Below are 23,206 nucleotides of genomic sequence, written 5' to 3'. Positions count from 1 at the left end.
CAAATACAATGTATTATAAAATAGTTCAGACATAAATATAAAATATATATATTCTTTGACAACAAAAAATAACAGTATCCAATAGATGTCCAGAAATGTAAGTAAAATCACTGCATATTTGGACGTGCCTTTGTAACCTTTCCTTAACCAAACAAATAACTATATTTGTTTATGCCACTCATGTGGCAGATATGTATTGCCTTAAAATGCCTCTATTTGCATGGTCAAATTCTACAGATTGTATATGTGATACAATAAAATTATAAGATAACCTAACTGATATATCATTCATATTTGAGGTTATTAACTTTGGTCTATATAGGTTGATGTCTTGCTATCTATATAATTAATACCTCCTTTTGCTAAAAGCTTTGGAATAATTAAATGATCAAATTGTTAATTTTTATTAAAAACAAAACAATAAATAAGAATTTTAAAGGTTAATAAGATCGAAAATTTTTCATCCCATAAAAATCTCTTTTTTCGGATTAAAGCAAACCCGTGTAAGATGAATTATTGAAACGCACACTGTTATTCAGTGTGTTTAAAGTTAGTAGTATAAACTTTTAAAATTACATATTGAAATTAGTACAATATGTATAATTAATTAATTAGTAAACTAGTAGTCTTAACTTGAAATAAGTTAGTCCAATACTACTTTTCAAAGTTTTGTTAAATAAAGAAAGAAGAGACGACTTAGAAACAAATTTATGTTCAAATGTCTTTCTTCTCACCAAAAAGAGGTCACAGATTAATAACACCAACTTCAGAAAGTCCTGTGAATTGCAAAGAAACAAAGTGTATGCTTTGGAATTTGAATATTTATTTCAGTAAAGACTCTAAAAGTCACTCAGGGTCAAGGAAGACCAAATCCATCTTATTAATTCAACCTTTGTCCAGTTCAACAAACTACTGACAAGGAAACTGATTGCTTCATTCTAACCACCAAGATCACAAGTAGTAAGTAGTCTAAACATAATTCAGATACATTCTCTACAACCATATTTAAACTATAAATAAATCCAATATCCTGCAGAACAAAACTGTTACTTATGAAATATAATACAGTACAGAAACTGTCATCCTTTTCATTTGTATTCACCATGAATTCTTCATAGTGGGATCATCTAGGTTTTGTTGAAATAGGAATTCTGTTAAGTTTGGAGACAGATTGTACCTTTTGATGTTCACAATGGATGGCTTCGGATACATACATCATCTTCTTTTTCGATGCTCATGTTAGGTTTCATCGCATGCAGCTACCACGAGGGGATGTATTGGCGTAGGCTCTTTACTAGACTCTGTATCTTGCTCAAATAAAGGATTCAATGTGTTGAAGCGTGGAAGATCGAGTGAATGCATGAACCCCAAATGTTCCTCACAAATTTCAATATTTGGATTTTGATCAGAATCCAGAGAAATTGATATGGATTCTTCTGTTAAGGAGATTCTTCCTAAAACATCATATAACTCATTGTCCTTGTTTTGACTAGCAGTGTCAGATCCCCACTGCTCAGAATTTGACTCATAGCGATGATTGTTGCAATCATCTGAATCGTTAGGAGATGATCTACAGAATGTGTCATCATCAGAGTCCAAACTGTTGTCATTATGAGAAGTTCCAGGCTCTGGGACCAACTGAAAAATAGGCAACAACATATCACCACTTCCATTGTCATGAAACTGATTCCCATCAGGAAGTTTCAGTTTTAGCTTTGAAATCTCAGAACCAATTGAAGTCTGAAAAGATATCTTCTTCATATGTTGAATTGGAGGGGAAGAGGGAGGTGAATTATTTTCTTGTGACCCGTCTCCAAATAAGTCATTGATATTTTGACCAGAGATCTTCTTCGTACAGTGTTCGGCGAACACTGGAAGTCCAATATTAGCGGTAGTTGAGGTTTTAGACTTCTCATGATGCAAAGCTAATACTTTCTGCTGGAAACTATTTGAAAGCAATATATTAGCAAGTCCAACCACCTGCTGAGCATTTTCACCATTCCCCTGACTGGAATCAGTAGGTAAAGCTCCAGCATCAGTAGTATTCAACAGTTTACTCCCGATCTGTTCATGCCCATTGTTATTTTCATGTCCATGTTCCTCGGTCGAGAATCTGGAAATTCTCCTATTAATGTCCAAAGCAGTTGGTGCGAATCTCTGAGACTTTGCCATATCTCCATCATTCATACAGATTATATCCTGGTTTAATGGACCAACAACATCTTGACCAAGTGAATTATCCTTACTGAAAACTGGAGGTTTAGATGGTTCCAGTCCCAGCAAGCCCCCATTTGTCCAAAACTGAACAGACTGTGAGCTAGAAACTCTTGCCGGAACTTGCTGAGGCTCGTTAGAAGTGCTCAAGATCTTATCGTTTATCGGGGTTAGCAGATCATCTCTAGTGTTAGAGCATGATAAATCCAAGCTACCAGATCTAAATTGAACACTGGAATAATCACCTTGAGGATTGACAATCTCACAGGAGCTTTCCAATATATGGACACTTTTCTCTTTACATTCAACAAATGATTTGTCCTTGTCATGAACTTCGACATCTCGATCATGGAGGATACTATTTTTGCTCAAATCTATTATCTGAGATTGTTCATCCACTTGAGGCGACTCTTTTACGCGAGGCAACTCGAAAATGTCAGTGTCAGGTGAATTAGATTTTGGTTGATAGGATGTGGAACCAGATTCAGAGTTCAACCGATTAGGTGCTGATACTTCATGCATTTCACCTGCTACTTTGTCATGAAGACACTGAGTAGAAGAATGTTCCAATTCTCTTTTTGATTGACAATCTAAATCAGATTCAGACTCGCATTCAACAGTGTTAAGCGCATCCACGTTGTTATCTAGTTGAATTTCAATGTCGCGAGGTTCGTTGACATGAGCGAAGGTTAGCCCCTTTCTATCTTCTCCATTATGAAACTGAAAGTCGGTATTATATTTACTCCTCAAATGTGAAGGTTCTGAATCCTGAGTTTCTGCTTTGTGCGCTGTTATTTCTGTTTTTTCATCCCAAGTAACACATGATGATCGGAGACCAGAACTTCCCGCAGACGAGTTATGTTCTGCAAAATCACCATCTGCAGCCAAGGTTTGTTCATCGAGAGAATTTGAATCAAACATGTCATTATGTTGCATTTCTACACCGGATATAGAGAGCTCAACAGGACCATGTTCTTGGGGGTTAATGGTGAAGGTTGGATGAAGATCACATTCAATGTATCCCGACCCAAGTCCTGAATCAAAAGAATTGGACCGGTCTTCCAACTCGGAGCTCTTCACTAAACTAAATGTAGAGATATCTTGATCATCAACATCTAGGGAAGCAAATTTACTTCTGCACCATAAGGAAACAACTAAGAAAAGGGAAGGAAAACAAGAAACTAAAATATCAGATCATACATTAGCCTACAAGATAGGAAGTGATGAAAGCACCTGGGATATTGATCAGGTATTGATGGGCAGCTGTTAGAGGCTTCCCCATTATTCTGACATGCCCTCTCTTTCTGTAGGTTTAATATGGACTCCTTACACTATAACACCAAAATAAAGGACATAAATAATCGAGTTTATCAAACAGAAATCATTATTGATAATGTCAGTAAGGGAAACATTACAATACTAATTTTGTTTTTTATAGCCAGTTTGATGTTAACAGCAAGAAAGAGCAGGACAATTTTATTTGATTATGAAGCAACAGGTCATCAAATTGTATTTGGACTGGTAAATATGAGAAAACAAGGTTCAATATTTAAATGGGAAATACCTTCCTCCTTCGGGCTTTCCTATCCTTTGAAGCTTTCCCGACACTTGTTTCAAAAGAAATACCCGATGCTCTCTGAAAGAAGGTAGGATCTGAATACCTCTTTAAGCAAGACCCTGTGCCTCCAGGATCAAATCTGGGAGTGAAGATGTGCTATTACGAATACATCATTTATTTTACAGGAGAATAACCTCAATTTTGAAATTCACCTATCAAGCAACTGCAGGCATGGAGGCTCACGACATTCTTCATAAGAATCGGTGACGAATTGCGGCAAGTCATCATATATTAAGAGATTTTGCTCATTTTTTACACGAGTATGCCATTGAGAACCTGCAGAATAACTGCTTTACATGAAAGACTTGGAAAAAGCACAAGTAACACAAAGGAAAAAACACTTTGCATATTAGGACAACATTTAGCAGCCTCATTATTATTTATTTTGTTAGATTGAACATTTACTCCAAATAAATATGTTGAGGAATAAGCATCATATTTAAAAGCATAAGTAAAATGCAAAGGAAGTCAAAAGCTGAGTACTATCAGTCTCGCAATTTTCTCATTTGTCACATATTTTGGAGAAAATCATCTATATATACACCTATAAAGAATCTCTAACACAAGGAATGAAAAGAATACATTGCACTTCTCTCAGCATAGAATTAGTACTGTAAATATGCAGGATTAGTTATTCATAATCTTCAACAAGCAGTTATGGACAAAAGCAAAAGTATACCAAGTCATGCCACATGTATAGTGTTCAATTCTAAAATGGTATTCACCTTTTAGACTATAGCACAGTTATTTTCATCTTAATATTCTGGCTTCTGTTTGCAGCAAAACAAGTCAAAATGAGAAGTGAGGGACTGTATAACTTCCTATTATTGTTCCTAAGGATTCTATTGGTAAAATTCAAGAGTCAGGTTTTGAAAACTCATCTGGTTCATTACTGCAGAGCTATGTTGCCTTATTACTAATTCAACGGAACACAAAGGTACAACTTTACAACTCATTCAACGGACAAATGCTATCGGTAACACGAGTAAGCTGGCAGAGAAATTTAGAACTTAAGCATCTACTCTCAATATATGCTTCTAGACGCATAAACATCAGACCTTAATAATACCGACTGAATACAAAACAGATAACACATCCCCAAGTATGAGCCATACCAGAGGTGTAAGCAAAATGCAAGTGTTTCTTTTGGGACCATATTGCCTTCTCAGGTGGAGAAAGTGCAGCTTCAACGCGCTGTGCACGAGTCATTAACTGCTTGTTCCTAGAGGCAGTGACCATCACCTGTTCTTGTAGTCCATGAAAGACTTCTGCAGCAAATCTAAAATGGAAAAAGTTGCAACTTTTAGTTGACTAAAATGTTAGGATGCATGGTAAAATGGAGTTAATTGTCAGACTTCACTACTATAATAAATTCCTCAATACTTAATTAATTAACAGAACATTGATAGCTGCCTCAAAATTATAAAAGCCACTATTAAACATACATAACACAAACTAATAGAGACTAAATATGAATTTTCAGGTGCCATAAAAATATTAGAAAATGCAACAAAGTTTAGATTCCAAACTACACGTGAGTTAACTTGCTATGGAAAACAAGTAATATTTTGCTTGATGGAATTCAAATAAGGAACTGTCTAAAGTTTATTTGTGAATCAAAATGAGCCAGATCCATAAAACTCAGCATCCAAAATAATGTAATTCAGAATCTTGCCTCTATCTTGGATGCTCAACTTATTTGTGTATTAGATTTACCTCTCTTCACTCTTAGTCAATTTCTCTTCCAGAAGAAAGTTCCTAGTAACTCAGTTCAGAAAATTTTCAAATTTGTTAAGCTTGGTTACAAAACTCAGCTGTGCTGATGTTCTATAAAAAAATACCTACAATTTTATCATCTCCAGCCAATGAGTATGATACTGATAGTGAAATATGCATATTGCCAACTAGGAAAGATAGATTATGTCACCAAGACAGAAGTTAAGTATTGAATAATTAGAGTGCATTAGACATAAGTGTCTGAAAAGAACACCAGTAAATTCCTTCGCGGCACTTGCTTGAAAATCACAAACAAGATTCTCTATGTTCAGTAAAATGCAACTGTATGTTATCCTGGCATAACTAGTTTCTATAGCATCTACAAGAGTCCAATTGGATTCAACGGAACTTTCTCTCAATACTCCAACTCAAATATCCTTTTGCAATCTACTTACGGAGAAACTTATGCACCTTGCGCTCTTCGATAGCAAGATTGAGAAAAGTTCTTAGTCTATTCTACAATTTGGAAACTTATCTACTTCTAGAAGGTTACACATCCTTTTCACTTTTATATTGTCATATCTTGACTTCTCTTCTAGACCTAAAAATTCTTCGTAGATAGACAAAACTCTAAACAATCTTCACACTGTTCTCATTCTTGCTACTTCACGTCAATGCTTATTGTTGAGAAATTTATAATTTCTTAGCCTACACTGTTCCTTAACTACGCTGATGTAAAGCAAAATAAATTCCGTTCCTAATTACATAGATTATCATAGTCTATATTACTCCATCTTCCTAATTACACTATTGCGCCAAATGAATTTAACATACAACTAAACTTGATTAAGAAAACACAGCAGCAAAAATTGGAAGATTGAATACTCAATAATAATCTATATTAACAGAAGGAAATGAAAGAGTACTTAGCAAGATCGCCTAATTGGCGCAAGATCCCCACAAGTCCAGCCACCGTAACGCCTTCGAGCACATATTTTGGATCGTCTCTATCTACATCCTTGTACAGCTCCTGCTTCCCCAAGCCGTACTCATTCCTCACCTGGAAACGAACCAGAGGCATCTCTGTCGCCAAGCTCACTGTCCACCGTCCACCGTCCACCGTCCACGTCCTTCTCAATCGGCTCTCACTTCTCTCTCTCTAGATTCGGAAAAACAGCACCCAAGATGAGAGATGGTAGGGCAGATTAATAACGGAAGAAATGTACATAGCAAAATGAAGAAACGTAGTAAGAGATAATGGCGTTTGTTTGTAGAGAGAGAAATAGGTGAGAGAGGATAGGAAGCAGCTTAACTGCCTAGAGAGAGAAAGTATCAGTATAGCAGTCTGATGCATGTGTGCCTACTCATATATCGCAGTGATGATGAGTACACATTTAATCATTTGGAAAGTATTTTATTTGTTTAAATATTTATGATTGTAATAAAAAAAAATTATATATAAATGAGATAAAATTTTAATTGAAACATGATTATCATAGTTTTATTTTAATTTTAGATGTTTTTAAAGTAAAAATTGACTTAAATCTTGATTTTATAAGTGGATAGTCATATGTTTTGCAATAAGATAAAATTAGGTATAACTCATATCATGATTATTCATGAATTAAGTATATGTAAGCAAGGGTAAAAAAATTGAGTACTTTTTTATTTAAATAATAAATGAAATGAGTCATTATCATAATTCATATGCATCTGGTAATTTTTGTTTGGTATGAATTAAAGCAAGAGAAAGGGACCATTCGTGGTATGGTCTTAAGTCAAGTCTGAGTAAAAATAAATATATGATTTGTCATTTGCATTATGGACGATGAAATTGGAATCTTTAAAAGAAATAGAGTGGATTTGGGCCATACATTTTTGACATTCTAGCCCTACCTTGTCGGGTTCATGCAAACGGCCATGATTCGGTTTGTGGGCTCATACCTGACCCAAGATTTTCAGCATATCACCCCTCGTTTGTAGCCCACTTAAATTTCTTTTGTGGGCCTATGGCTCCTAGAAAGTAAGACTCCTTAATTTATTATTATCTTTTTAAATTTTATTATTTTACAAAATCAAAATATTAAAGTTTCAAAAGTTAAATTGTAAGCATTATGGGTGGTTCAGATATTCTGAATATTTGGAAAATAACATGGATAATGATTTTATTTTTATTTTATTATTATTATCATTATTATTTTTTTAAAATAGTTAATGATAAAATAAAAATAATAATTTTGTATTTTAAATAATGAATTAAGTAATATAATAGAGGAGAGAGTGATAATATTTTTGAGTTATAGTTATTTGAATAACCTCAAACCGAACCAGGACTGGTTAAGTTAAACTATATTAATTTATTTTTTATAATATTTTGATCATTTTATAATTTACCAAAATAAATAACCCACATTTTAATCATCCAAATAATCTCAGATAACCTTACACCAAACAAGGACTTGAGGCGTTTCCTTGACTTTAATGGTTGTCAGTTTATATTTAGGTCTAAGTTGGGTACTTGGGTTTGATGGTTTTTCTCCAAATAAAAAATCATGCGGATGATTTTTTTATAAATAAATAAAAGAATAAATATTGACATTTCTTGAAAAAAATAAATTTATTTACAACAATTTTTATTCAATCTTAAATTGTTCACTTACGGTTTAATGATCAAGTTAACCTATACAAATAGATTAAATAATAGAAACTTTCTAATTGTTTAAATAAAAGGTTGATAAATTTTTTTTTTCGGATAATAATTAAATCAATATAATCAAACATATTAATAATTAAAAAAATATTTGTGCAACGAAGTTATAAGAAAACCAGACTACGAATTCCGACGATTAATAATAATAATGTTCGGGGAGATTTTTGTGTAGGATAAAAAAAAAATATTAATTTTATTTTCCGAAAAAATGACAATGTTGGGAAGAAAGAAAAAAATAATAATTAATTTTTTTGGGAGGGGGAATGGGTCACTCGGTTAATAGGTCCAGAATATAAACGCATTATTCATCATTTTTAACATATATGACATTTTTTTAAATAAAATAAAAATATCTCAAACATGACAATTTTTAATTTTTATTTTAGTAATTTTTTTTATTTCTCTATTTGCATAAATTTTTATGTAATTGTTTTGGTCCTATTTTCATTGTCAAATATAATCAAAATTCACTTAAAAAAATACATTAAAATTACAAATTGTTTAACAAAATATTATTTATATATATAATAAACAATTACAATTAAATATTTAAACATAATAATGGTTTAGTTATACAAATAAAAAGTATCTATGCAGCAAGGAATTATTTGGAAAAATAAAATTTTAATAAAAAAAAAACAAATTTGCTTGATTGTAGGGAATTAAAACTTAAACAAGGCATGTAAGTACTTTTTGAAGAAAAAAAAACATTCATTAAAACAAAAGAGATCGTTTGCTAAATAAAACCCAATTATTGATCTTGATCAAACTATCTTTACAGGTACCTATCTATTATATAATTTGAAACATGTTGTAATTCAAGAATACTTTATAAACATAATTTTAACCTTCTTTTCTTTTAAATAAAAAATAAAATAGATCTGAAAAAAATAATTAAACCCACCCACCATCTGGCTTCTTGTATATTAAGTGCATGTGTCCACTTGCCCCCGCAACACTTAAAACTTTAACCTTACGAGTGGGAAATATAATTAAATTAATCCTCTAATTTAATCTGACCTCAATCTTGAATATAAATTATCCATTGCCAGGTCATTGCCACTTGGAATCTTGCCTTTTTTGTTTAAAAAACTAACAATTCCCCTCTCATAAATATTATCCAGAAAAACAAAAAGCAGGCGGCGCCAGACAGAATATTTATTTATTTATTTTTTAGATAGAAACCATAATGTCACATTATTCAATAAAAAGCCACGTTTCATATATTCAATAAAATTATAGGCCAATGGTTTTTATATCCCATTTGTATTACATACTTAATTGCTTATAAATGGAAGCATAATCTAGTAATCTTTCATTTCATTGGTGGAAGAGGAGTTATAAGTGAGCTCGTCTATAGCTAAACCAAATTAAGCCAGATGTTTGTTCCTAATTCAATACTTCCCTTGTTCATCGTCGCACTCTTTGTTGCTGCTCAAGCCATAGTTCCGCCCAATGCCACCTTCAATACATAAACGAAGGCTCGTTCGGCGAATACATTGTCGAGTACTCGGCCGAACTATCGTACCCTTGATATTGGAACAATTTCGCTTTCCTTCTTTGTTTCTACAATACAACCCCCGATGCCTTCATATTGGGCCTACGAATGGGCAATCGCCATTCCGAGTCCCTCAGAGATGGGTTTGGGACGCTAATCGGGGCTAAGCCCGTACGCGAAAATGCGTCCCTTACGTTTCAAGTGACGGGAATCTAGTTCTTGCTGACCGTGGATTGGCACGGCTGGCATGGCATACCGATAGCGGCTAACAAAGGTGTTGTCGGGCTGATTTGGCTTCCGAATGGGAATTTGGTTCTATTTAAATGCAAAAGGAGAATTTGTATGGCAAAGTTTTGATCACCCAACAGATACACTTTTAGTGGGCCAGTCCATACGACCCAGCCACCGGCCCAAGTAAACTAGTAAGTCGATTGTCAGCCAATGACCCTTCTGATGGACCTTATAGCTTTGGTACGGAGAGGAGATTCTTAACCATGGTCTATTCAAACTACAACTACAAAAAATAAACCATTAACCTATTACAAGTTCGACGTCTTTGGGCCCGCCACAAAGGGCTCACTGGCCATCCTGGATTCCAGTCCGACCGAGTGGGGAGAGTCCAACGCTCACGAGCTTCGGTTCGGCGTGAGCATGGACATTTCCGAGAGCTCAGGGACCCTGATACTATCAAGGCCCAAGTACAACACAACTTACTCGATGCTGAGAGTTGACATAGATGGCAATCTGAGGATATACACGTACGAGCCCAACGTGTTCTGGGGGGCATGGGAGGTCACGTTTCAACTATTCGATAAGGACGAGAGGTGGGCCATATCTACAAGCGAGTGTCAGTTGCCAAGACGATGTGGGGCTCTTGGTGTGTGTGAAGAAAGCAATGCGTGGCTTGCCCAAGTCCGTCAGGCCCGTTGGGCTGGAACAAGGCTTGCAGCCCTCCCACGGCACCGTCGTGCAAAGGAGGTGCCAAGGTTGGGTACTACAAGGTGGTGGGTGTGGAGCATTTCACGAGTGCGTATCAAGGATGGAGCTGGGGCCGGTTAAGTATAGCCGATTGTAGAGCACAAGTGTAGTCGAGGACTGCAAGTGTTTGGGGATTTTTCTATACCGAGAAGATTCATCCAAATGTTTGTTGGTTCCCGACTTGGGCACCCTTGGTTCAAGTCACCAACTCGGCTTCATGTTGCCTACATGCAAGCAAGCGCGAATGAAGTTGATTGGATTTTACTATTTATGTTTCAATTCATGTCTTCGCCTTCTAAGTATAAACTATCTATGACACAAACTAAATAATGTGTGGTTGTGTTTAATTAACATAAAGTTTTAATAATATTATTGTAGAAGGTCATATGTTTAGTAGTTCAAAATTTGATCAAAGCACACTTATTAATTAGGAGAAAAAGTACCACTTTAAGTAATTAATTCAATAGTGTATCTCATCATTGATTTAGAAGTGGGTCAATTAAATTAATTTAATATGATTAGTGAAGGCTTAGGTTAATAGATATATTACTCTACCTGTATACATAAAAGTACTTAAAACATCACTACCTCATTATCTCATTTATTGATTTTTTCTCTTTATACCAATAGCTGCCTTAGGGCATCTCCAACCCTATTGCAAAATGGGTTTGCAGTAGCCCATTTTGCTCCAACCCTACTGCATTTCCAGCGGCATTTTGCAGATCCGGCAGATATGGAGAGAAGCCGACAAATTTGGCGTACTACTATTCATCACTGCAATTAGGCATAAAATGTAATCATGTACTCCAATTTTTGTGTTTCTTTTAATTAAGGATTTCTTTATTTATTTTTATATTAAATATTTCTCTAAGTTTTATATTTATAATCTTTAATATATAATTTTTTTATATTTATATATAATTTATTTAATTATTTAATAATTTATTTATTTAAATTATATTTATGTGTATGAATTGTTAATTATAATTAAATAAGAAAAATTGGGATTAAATTTATAAAGTTAATAAATATATAGATAATAAGTAAAGTTAAAAAGTTGATATAAAAAAAATATTATGAGAATATTCTTTTGAGTTTGGAAATGGGTTTTTGAGTTGAGATGGATTACTGTTTGAAGTGATGTTTACTGCATTTTGGAGTTGAAAATGGTGTTGAGGGTTGGAGATGATCTTAGTAGATACATATACTACTGATATAGGTAACATTGAATTAATCCAAAATACTCACCTTTGCTCTAAACTTATTAATAACCAACTAATTACACTTATTTTTCTCTAATCTTATTAATTATACTTCCTTCTCTCTCATTTTAACCAATTAATTACTAAATTTTAAAAATACAATTAAATAAAATAAAATTTAAATATTTAAATAAATACATTATATAAATATTAAAATAAATATATTAAAATAATATACATATTTACTTAATTTATCATAATATGTATAATTAAACTTACACATACTCAATTATTATTCAAATAAATATTATAAACTAAAATAAAATAAGATAACCTAAAAATAAATTACATAAACATTAAAATAAAATATATTACATAAACATTAAAACAAATATGTTATATAGAAAATAAATATATATGATATAATATTATATAAAATAAAATGTATTATTTGTTACAAATTCTTACATTCTTAAATACACAAACTTTTCCCTTTTTTATCATATTTTTTTTTCCTTTCTTAATCACCATTCACTTCTCAATTAGTTCCGAGTTTAAAACATCAATATGTTTAAAAATCGGGTTAACTCGTATTTCACAAATTATTTGATAAATTTGGCATGATTCAATATATTGTTCTAATTTATGTAAAAATATCAAACAAAAATCTTCTCTCTTATATTTTTATTTTCTTATATAATATTTTGTTTTAATTTTATATATTTTTATTTATATTTATTACATATATTATTTTTTAAATAAGTATTTTGTTAATTTTATTTTAATATATTTTATTTTATAGATATGTCATTTATTGTTATTTTAGTGTATAATATTTTATTTTAATTTATAATATTTAGTTGAATTATTTAATTTAATATAATTAGTTTTAATTATATATATTGTATTAATAACGATTAAGTAAAAGTAAAAGTAAAATATGTGTATTATTTTAATATATTTTATTTTATTTAATTAATTATTATTTATTTTAATTATATATTTTTATATTTATAAAATAGAGTAATTAATAGATTTAAATAGAAAGGTATAATTATAAGATTAGAGAAAGAGAAACAGTTATTAGTAAGGTAATTAAGAAGTTTAAAGAGTCCAGTGGTGGATATTTTGAAAAGTGAATGAAAAAAGATGAGTATTATTGAAAAAATGAGTTATAAAGTTTAGTTGACAAGAATTGTTGATACAGTGATGAGTACGTACACATTTAATCATTGTGAAAGGATTTTTTTATATATATTTATGATTGTAATAAAAAGAGGTTATAGGTAGATAAGATAAAAATTTAATTGATACATAATTTCTTTATGATTTCTTATTTTGAATATTTTTTATTTTAATATGTTTTTAACTAAAAATCGACTTAAATGTCGATATTCTGATGTTTTGCAATATAAATGAAATTAGGTATAAACTCATATCATGAATTAAGTATATGCAAGCAACTCATATCATTCTCTAGGTATAACTCATATCATGAATTAAGTATAAAAAATTTGAGTATCTTTAAAATTTCACTAATAAAAAAAATTTTTGAGTATCTTTAAAATTTCACTAATAAACTGAAATGAGTCATTATCATAATTCATCTGCATGTATGTTGTAATTTTTGTTTGTATGAAAATAAAAAAAAAACGTGGTACGGTCTTAAGTAAGTCTGAGTAAAAATAAATAGAGGAATATACATAGAGAAATGATTAGGTGAAGAAATTTGGTAAGGGAATGACTTGCATAATCTTATTCGATGAAAAAATCAAAATAATTTCTCTCTTTCCTCCCACTTTTACCTTTTCCAACCAATGAAGGTGATGTCATCATTCCCCATCAAATTCCCTCTCTCTATCACTTCCTCTAATACATATCTCTACTCGTAGACCCCCACTGGAGAGAGCGATTATAAGTGGCGAACAAGTAGATAAATAAATAAATAATATTCTTTTTCCTCTTATTAATTAATTTCTCTCTCTTCTTATTAAATAATTTCTACATGTGTCTAATTATTATTATATTTTTATTTATTAATTAATTTCTCTCTCTTCTTATTAAATAATTTCTCTTATATCTCTATAAATTAATTTATCTCATTTATCCCTATTCTCACAATTATTATTTTACTCATTTCTTTCTTTGATATTTATTATCTCTCATCTAACGGGTAAAATAACTCAATAATTTACAACAAACTCTCACATTAAATATTTTAATAAAACTCTCACATTAAATATTTTAATAATATGTTTAAATAAAACATAACTCTAAATCCTAAACCATAACTAGTTATGTTTAAGATTTAGGGTTTAGGGTTTAAAATTTAGTGTTTAAATAAATTAATTAGTTAGAGATAAGAGAGATAAATTAATTAATCAAAATGAGAGAGAAATGAGAGAGAAAGAGAGATAAATTAATTTATTTTTTTAATTTCACCCTGTTTGCCACATACACGATAGCTAGCCTAGTACAGATATGTATCATTTTTCAAATAAATATATGATTTGTCATTTGCATAATGGACAATGAAATTGGAATCTTTAAAAGAAATAGAGTGGATTTGGGCCATACATTTATGACATTCTAGCCCTACCTTGTCGGGTTCATGCAAACGGCCATGATTCGGTTTGTGAGCTCATACCTGACCCAAACTTTCAGCATATCACCCCTCGTCTGTAGTCCACTTAATTTCTTTTGTGGGCCTATGGCTCCTAGAAAGTAACACCTTCATTTATTTTATTCTTATTTTATTTTTAATTTTTTTTTTACAAAATAACAGTTTTTAAAGTTTCGAAAGTTAACTCATGAATTCTATTTAAGAGTGCTTAAAAAGTTAAGGATCATATTTATTAGAATAAAGAAAAAATGTATTGAATAATTATATTTAGAGTTATATAAGTTATATTTAATATATAGACATTATATTAGATTTTAAAGAAAATTAATATAATAATAATATTATCACAATTTATCATATTGTGATAATATTTTACAGATATAATATCTTTATATATAACATCCATTATCAACTCTATTATCACACTTTAGATGAAAAGGATTTGAACAATTTAAGGTTGCAAACGGAATGTTAAAATGTAGATGATGTATTTTTTAAGTTTCAGAAACTCTGAGGTCCATCAAGTTTACAGGATGACATTGTGTTAACTGATAAACCAATGAAGAGGTATAACCGCATACGCATTGAATGTTTGTGGTGAAACAAGAACCAAATGAACTCTAAAGTTACTCGTGAGTCTCGAAATTCATCTAACGATTGAATGACAGTGTGTTACATAAAAAAAACGAATAAGGTAGAATCCCATGGACATAAAATGATGGGTGAAACAACTTCTAAAAAGCTAATCCTAAAGAAACAATGACAGTTATTGACTAGATAACCAGTAAAGCATCACATATGATTAAATTAAAACCTACAAAAATATAGGCATTGACGGTTAAAATAAAACAACATTTAAAACAAAACTCAGAAAATATGATTTTCGAAAAAATAAAAATATTAACATAATTATTTGAAAGAAAAAAAAATATTATTAAAAAATATAATAATAATTAATAGAGTTTTTATTTGAGCCCTCATCAATGACTAAAATAACTATCGTTAGACTAAATTTTGTAACTCAAAACGATACTTCTAAACATATATTAGATTTCTAAGAAATTAATATAATATAATATTGATATTATATATCATCTTATATTTATTATATATATATATATATATATATATATATCTATATATATATATATACTATATATATATATATATATATATATATAATCTCACACCAAACAAGGACTTAGTGCGTTTCTATGTTTTGGTATTGACTTTAATGGTTGTTAGTTTATATAAGGTGTAAAGTTGGGTACTTGATGCGGGTGATTTTTTCTTTATTTCACATTTTTTGGAAATATTTTATTCCACTTGAAATTGTTCACATGATCAAGCTGATCCATCAAATAAATTAAATAATATAAACATTCTAATTGTTTAATTAAAAGGTTTGATAGGTAGTTTTTGCTTATAATATTATTAAAACCCTTAAAACACTCTGACCCAAGAGGCATCTCTAATTTTATAGGGTTGTCATTTTTAAAAATTAAAACCATATATACAATAAACCAAAATCATTTAGCATAATAGGAAACACTCAGCCACAGTAGTTTGTAGTCATTACTTTAGTGTCAATCTATTAGGCAATTTGACGAAGAGGAAAGGGTTATTTCCACACTTAGCATATGTAAATACTTTTTTTTTTAATTTAACATTTTGACTTTGGAAATATACTATTTTTGTCCTCAAATTAAAAAATAAAAAAATTCGTTTCTTCCCTCCCTCTCCTCTTCTTTTTCATATTTTCAACCGGTCCCTTTCCAAAACTGCCTCTTCATCTTCCCCCGACGACGATCCAAGCCCCCGAAGACGGAAAAAAAGCAGACAAATATGTGAGTTTTTCCCGTTTTCTCTGTCGTTTATCTTCCATGCATGTGAATCGTTTAGGTTTAGGAAGAATGAATTAGTGTTTTAGTGTTTAGGTTTATGGACTGACTGAATCGTTTTGGGTTTTAAATGCATCTGTCGAAGGCGTTGCAGGCGACGATGCATCTGGGACTAATATAGAATCAATTGAAGATAAAATTAAGAAATTTACTGGTGATGTGAAGATATTGCAAGTTGAACTTCATCTCTTGTTGGAACAGAAGCAAGAATTGAATCATCAAAATACCCACGTGCTCTTTCGTCTTCAATTACATCAATATACTCTCAATCGAAGTCATCACTGTAAGTTGGAGAAGCAGGCCAGTTGGGTAAGGTTGAAGTAGCAAAAATCGGGATATTGAAGGAAGTAAGAGACGAAGAAGAACTGGGTGAGGTAAGAGAAATGATGTTTGAAGCGGTGGTGGGTCTGTAAGTGAGTCTGTTAGCAGAATTATTGGCTGGCTCGAATAGTCGCGGGCTTGGATCGTCGTCGAGTGAGAGGAGAAGAAGAGTGTGGTTTCGGGGGAAGAAGAGTGGGGTTTGGCCGTTTAGGAAATATGAAAGAGGAGAGGGAGAAGAAACTGAATTTTTTTATTTTTTTAATTTAAGGACAAAATGGTCTTTTTCCATAGACAAAATGTTAGATTTGAAACTATTATTTGGCCTATGATAAATTTGGAAATAATCATATTAAGGGTTACTAGCATTTAGCCCGTGCAATTTGCACGAAAAATAATATAAAAACAGTGAAAAAAAATTACGGATAACATTTTTTATTTTATTTTTAACCGTTTTAAGTTTATGGGTGAGTCAACCCACAATCCGACCCAATTATCCATTTACTCAACATTATATATATTAGTTAGTTAAAAAGTTGAACTTATATTAATATTAAAACGTCCCGCGTTTATCAAATTTGGTGTTGAATTTAAAGATAAAGTCTTATAACTTAGTTGGTTAAAAAGTTATACTTGTTTGTTAGGTTGCAGTTCGAAACATACATCTAGCATTTTTAATTTATTTTTAACAGTTTTAAATTTAAAACGGGTCAACCCACAATCCGACCCAAGTATCCAAATTAACCACAGCTCTCGACCCGGCATCCGGACACTTTAAAAATAAGCATCATTATATTATATATAGATTTAGTTAGTTAAAAAAGTTGAACTTATATTAATATTAAAACGTCCCGCGTTATCAAATTTGATGTTGAATTTAAAATATAAAGTCTTTGTAGCCTAGTTTGTTAAGAGTTGTACTTGTTTTGTTAGGTTGCAAGTTCGAAACATACCTCTAACATTTTTACATTTTATTTTTAACCGTTTTAATTTAAAAACAGGTCAACCCACAATCCGACCCAAGTATCCAAATTAACCACAGCTCTCGACCCGGCAATCCGGACACTTTAAAAATTAAACATCATTATATATATATATATATATATATATAGATTTCGTCAAATTTCTCATCTAGTGTCTTTTTATTCTCTAGTGTCTTTTATTCTCAGTACTGACTACTGAGTAATCGCTGTAATAACTTTCACCCTTAATTTATCTCTTGTATAGTATAAGAAGAAGTCGTATATTTCTTGTGCCAAAACTACAAAGTGTTGCTCATTGGTTGCATTAAATAAAAATGGAACATGTTAATTTGATCCTCATCAAACTAATACCTTGGAATTTGAAACGTGTTGCAATTCAAGAATATTTTATAAATAAAAATTTTAACCCTTTTTTTCTTTTAAATAAAATAGATCTAAAAAGAATAATTAAACCCACCTATCATCTGCCTTTATGTATATTAGTGCATGTGTCCACATGCCCGGCCCTGCAACATTTACAACTTTAAGAAAGAGTAATTCGTGGCTCGCACACTGAAGATACCTCGCTCTTATACAAAAGGGACCTTACAGTTATAGAAAAAGGGACTTCGCCGACTCAGGGTCTCTCTTGTATAACAGTCAGGTCCCTTTTGTATAACAATCAGATCCATTTTGTATAACAACGAGTTCTCTTTCGTTGTGCAAGTCGCGATTTCAGAGTAGAGATATTTCGTTGTGCAAATCGCGATTTCAGAGTAGAGATATGTATCATTTATTCTCATAATTAAATTAAACCTCTCATCTAACCTCACCTCATTATTGTTGGATTAAAATTATCCATTGCCACTTGGAATCTCGCGCTTTTTTGTTTAAAAAACTATCAATTTACCTTCAAAATATATTATGCAGAAAAACAAAAATAGGCCGCGCCAGACAGTATTAAATAAATAAATAGAGATAGGAGAAAACCATAATGTCACATTATTCAATAAAAGTCACTAGGAGAAACCATAATGTCAAATATTTGATAAAAAGTCACTGGTTTTATATGTTCGATAAAATTAAAAGCTAATGTTTTTTATATCCCCCATTACATACACTGCTTATAAATTGCAGCAAAATCTAGTAATCTTTCATTTCATTGGAGGAAGAAGAGTTACAAGTGAGCTCGTCTATAACTAACCAAATTAAGCCCATGATGTTTGTTCATAATTCAATACTTCCCTTGTTCATCGTCGCACTCTTTGTTGCGGCTCAAACCATAATGTCACATTATTCAATAAAAAGTCACTAGGAGAAACCATAATGTCAAATATTTGATATATTGTCGAGTACTCTCCGATTATCGTACCCTTAATATCGGAAATTTTTCCTTTCCTTCTTTGTTTCTACAATACAACCCCCGATGCCTTCATATTGGGCCTACGAATGGGCAACCGCCATTCCGAGTCCCTCATGAGATGGGGTTGGGACGCTAATCGGGCTAAGCCCGTACGCGAAATGCATCCCTTACGTTTTCAAGTGACGGGAATCTCGTTCTTGCTGACGTGGATGGCATGCTGGCATGGCATACCGATACGGCTAACAAAGGTGGTGTTGGGCTTGATTTGCTTCCGAATGGGAATTTGGTTCTGTTTAATGCAAAGGAGAATTTGTATGGCAAAGTTTTGATCACCCAACAGATACACTTTTAGTGGGCCAGTCCATACGACCCACCACCGGCCCAAGTAAACTAGTAAGCCGATGTCAGCCAATGACCCTTCTGATGGACCTTCTAGCTTTGGTACGGAAGGGAGATTCTTAACCATGCTCTATCAAACTACAAATACAAAAAATAAACCATTAACCTATTACAAGTTCGACCTTTTGGGGCCGTCATAAAGGACTCACTGGCCATCCTGGATTTCCAGTCCGAGCCCGAGAGGGGAGAGTCCAACGCTCACAAGCTTCAGTTCGGCGTGAGCACGGACATTTCCGCGAGCTAATATGACCCTGATACTATCAAGGCCCAAGTACAACACAACTTACTCGATGTTGAGAGTTGACATAGATGGCAATCTGAGGATATACACGTTCGAGCCCGACGTATCCTGGGGGGCATGGGAGGTCACGTTTCAACTATTCGATAAGGACGAGAGGTGGGGGATATCTACAAGCGAGTGTCAATTGCCAAGACGATGTGGGGCTATTGGTGTGTGTGAAGAAAGCCAATGCGTGCTTGCCCAAGCCCGTCAGGCCCGTTGGGCTGGAACAAGGCTTGCAGCCCTCCCACGGCACCGTCGTGCAAGGAGGTGCCAAGGTTGGGTACTACAAGGTGGTGGGTGTGGAGCATTTCACGAGTGCGTACAAGGATGGAGCTGGGCCGGTTAAGTTAGCCGATTGTAGAGACAAGTGTAGTCGAGACTGCAAGTGTTTGGGATTTTTCTACCGAGAAGATTCATCCAAATGTTTGTTGGTTCCCGACTTGGGCACCTTGGTTCAAGTCTCCAACTCGGCTCATGTTGCCTACATCAAGCAAGCCGAATGAAGTTGATTTCGATCTTATTATTTATGTTTCAATTTCAAGAATTGTCTTCGTTTTTAAATATAAATATAAACTATCTATGACAAACTAAATAATGTGTTGTTGTGTTGAGTTAAATAAAGTTTTAATAATATTATTGAGAAGGCATATGTTTCATAGTTCAAATTTTATGGAAAATCAAATAACACTATTCATGAGTAAAATTAATTAATTAGGAGAAAAAGTATCACTTTAAGTAATTAATTCTAGAGTGTAATCATCATTGATTTAGAGGTGATCAATTAAATTAATTTAATATTGATTAGTGAAGCTTAGGCTAGGTTAGCTAATAGCTAGAGATATTGGAGACCATTTAGAAGGTAATGGGGATTCACGTGATAACATTACATTTTTTTTTTGACAATAACAAAAAAAAAGATTAGGAACATTGAAAAAAGAAAAATAAATAATAAATAAATCAAGTGATAAACTATAAACACATCAAAATTGACTATACACTTGATACTGCCAATAAATTGTTGTACTAATTTGAAAAAATAAGCTGATTCAAACAGACCTAATCATTTTGTTTCTTTTTTTTTTCTTATTTATTTTCCCTAAAAAATACTAAGACCATCTTCAACCGAAAAACTCATTTTTACTCATTTTGGTGTAAATATCACATCAAACAGTAATTCTACTCCAACCGAAAAACTCATTCTCAAACCCAAAAGAATATTCTTATAATATTCTTTTTTACATCAACTTTTATAACTTTTTAATATCATCCATATCTTTTACAAACTTATAAATTACACCACAATATTATAATATCATCAAAATATTTTAAACTTAAATATAAATTAATTATAAAAATTTATTAAAATAATATATAAATATATATATTAAAATAATTTTTTTAATATTATTATAATTTTTTTAATTATATTATAAATTTATGTTATATAAAAAAATTATATAAATTAAATTAATAATTATATAAATAAACTTAATATAAAATATAAGATAAAAATAAAATATAAATAAATAAAACATATAAACAAATTAAAATATAAATAAATTAAAATATAAATAAATTATATAAGTAAGTTTAATATTATAATTAATTAAGTAAAAGTTAAAGGCTAAAATGAAAAGAAAAAAATATATATGCGTTTGTGAACAGTAGCAACGCATATTTGCGTTTTTTGAAGAGGGAAAATGAGAAATCTCATTTTGAGTTTGGTTTTGCAGTTCGGTTGGAGGAGAAAACCCATTTTGGGTATGCGTTTGCAGCTCTATTGGAGATGCTCTAACAATAAGGGCTTGTATGATGTTGTATTATTTTTCTTTTATCAAAAATTGTTAAAATTGAAAAATAATAAATATAAATTAAAATTGAATTATTCAAATTATTTACTACAAACAATTACGTCTCATTTATATAGAAATTCATTACTAATTAAGTAATTACAATTAACAAACTAATTAACAAATATTAAAACCAATTAACAATTTTAATCTAACTAATTATTTAACAAAAGTCATTCTCACATTCTTTTGCATTCATTCAATTTATCCATCAAAATATCCTTATTTTATTTTCATAAATTTTAAATAGAAAAAGAAATTATAGTAATTTAATTAATTAAAAATACAAACAATATAATTTATAATCAATTAATTGTTTTTCAAAAAACTCAATAAAAGTTCTAAATAATATTGTAAAACAAGCTCTAAGCTAGAGTCTGTCTTCTGGAAAAGATAAATATATTTAAATATAGCTAAAAGATTAACTATAATAAATTCATTCAACTAGCCCAATCTTAAAATTTATAGTAATTTTTCTTTAAAAGAGCATCTGCAATTGGATTGTAAATGACATTTAATTTTTAATTCTCACATTTTTTTCATTTATAATTGACGGGTATTAGTTTTTTTTGTAATATTTTTTTTAGATAATAATTTCAGGTGTCACGAATCACGAGCTTGAAAAGTGAGAAAGAACTGATGGGTCTCAATCACAGTCACCCAATTAGGACAAACCTAAACCTAAGAGAAAGGTGGGGCTCTTGTCCAGTTAGCAAACAAATAAAGTAGAGCCCTAGGTCCCAAGCACAAAAAAAAACTACATCCCTTATTTCATTATTATAAGAATTTATGAGAATTATGAAGTTTCATGAAAGAAAGTTTTCAATATAATAATGATAAATAAAACACTCAGTATTTTGTAATGTTAAATTTATAACAAATCATCTCAAATAAAATCCAAACTTAACACACACACAAAGGAAGGATATTAACATAAACTCATTTGTTATTTTTCGATTTAGATTATTTAAATAATTCAAATCATTTGTTCTTTTTTGTATCCATTTGATCATTTCATTCATTAATTAAAATATTAAAATATTTTAAATTTTAAATTATTTTATTTATATAATAATATTTTTTAAGTTTTATATTAAACAAAATTATCGGTTATTTTGTCTTTTTGCAGGTTATTCAAATAATCTCAATCCGAACTATTCATTATTTATATATTTGAAACTCTTTGTAATTATAAAACATAAATTTTATGTATTTAAATGGTGTTTTTATAATATGAATCTTAATAAAATAAAAATCATTTAAATATATGCTTCACAAAATTTTGTATGCTTAAATTTCATTTGTACTATAAAAAAATAAAAAAATTTATCTAAAAAATAAAATTTAACTTAAAATATCAAATATTTTGAATTAAAAGAGTATGTTAGTGTCAGGTCTTAAACACAAAACCCTTCCAGCATATCGATACTACCTTTTCAAATCAAATTAAATTGTTGTCGGTTCAATAATAGTAATAGGAAAAATTAAACAAAGCAACAACAAAATTTGGAAATTCCATTTTTCTTTGAATATTTTTTGGGCTAAAATTAGGGCACTCGTATTATTGCCTT

General features: G+C 31.0%; 1 protein-coding gene and 2 pseudogenes across 2 annotated transcripts; 2 read left to right on the top strand and 1 right to left on the bottom strand.

The window, feature by feature from the left end:
• Window positions 1-871: 871 nt before the first annotated feature.
• On the bottom strand, window positions 872-6,888 carry LOC124914722 (protein SCAR1-like). 2 transcript variants are annotated; one of them, XM_047455322.1, is made up of 6 exons: window positions 6,475-6,888; window positions 4,948-5,111; window positions 3,985-4,108; window positions 3,779-3,911; window positions 3,448-3,545; window positions 872-3,349 (listed from the first exon to the last, which is right to left on the bottom strand). In XM_047455322.1, exons 1-6 carry the CDS (start codon window positions 6,627-6,629, stop codon window positions 1,240-1,242), a joined length of 2,784 nt encoding a protein of 927 aa, XP_047311278.1. In that variant the 5' UTR covers window positions 6,630-6,888; the 3' UTR covers window positions 872-1,239. The 2 variants fall into 2 exon arrangements, with proteins under 2 accessions (XP_047311278.1, XP_047311279.1); XM_047455323.1 differs by having other exon boundaries at window positions 3,985-4,119; window positions 6,475-6,614.
• A 2,749-nt stretch (window positions 6,889-9,637) lies between these two features.
• LOC124916347 lies at window positions 9,638-11,518 on the top strand (annotated as a pseudogene).
• A 3,600-nt stretch (window positions 11,519-15,118) lies between these two features.
• On the top strand, window positions 15,119-20,288 carry LOC124916346 (annotated as a pseudogene).
• The last annotated feature ends 2,918 nt before the right edge of the window (window positions 20,289-23,206 follow it).

The sequence above is a fragment of the Impatiens glandulifera genome, chromosome 9 (assembly GCF_907164915.1).
Source record: "Impatiens glandulifera chromosome 9, dImpGla2.1, whole genome shotgun sequence".
Taxonomy (NCBI): domain Eukaryota; kingdom Viridiplantae; phylum Streptophyta; class Magnoliopsida; order Ericales; family Balsaminaceae; genus Impatiens; species Impatiens glandulifera.
This window is presented reverse-complemented; position numbering and strand designations above follow the sequence as displayed.

Bases quoted from the DNA above. Each gene is read 5' to 3' on its own strand.
- LOC124914722 (XM_047455322.1), bottom strand. From the start codon at position 6,629: ATGCCTCTGGTTCGTTTCCAGGTGAGGAATGAGTACGGCTTGGGGAAG. The intron at 4,109-4,947 runs GTATGGCTCATA...GTTATTCTGCAG, and splicing joins GCATTTTGCTTACACCTCTG to GTTCTCAATGGCATACTCGT. The intron at 3,912-3,984 runs GTGAATTTCAAA...CTTCACTCCCAG, and splicing joins TGCCTGCAGTTGCTTGATAG to ATTTGATCCTGGAGGCACAG.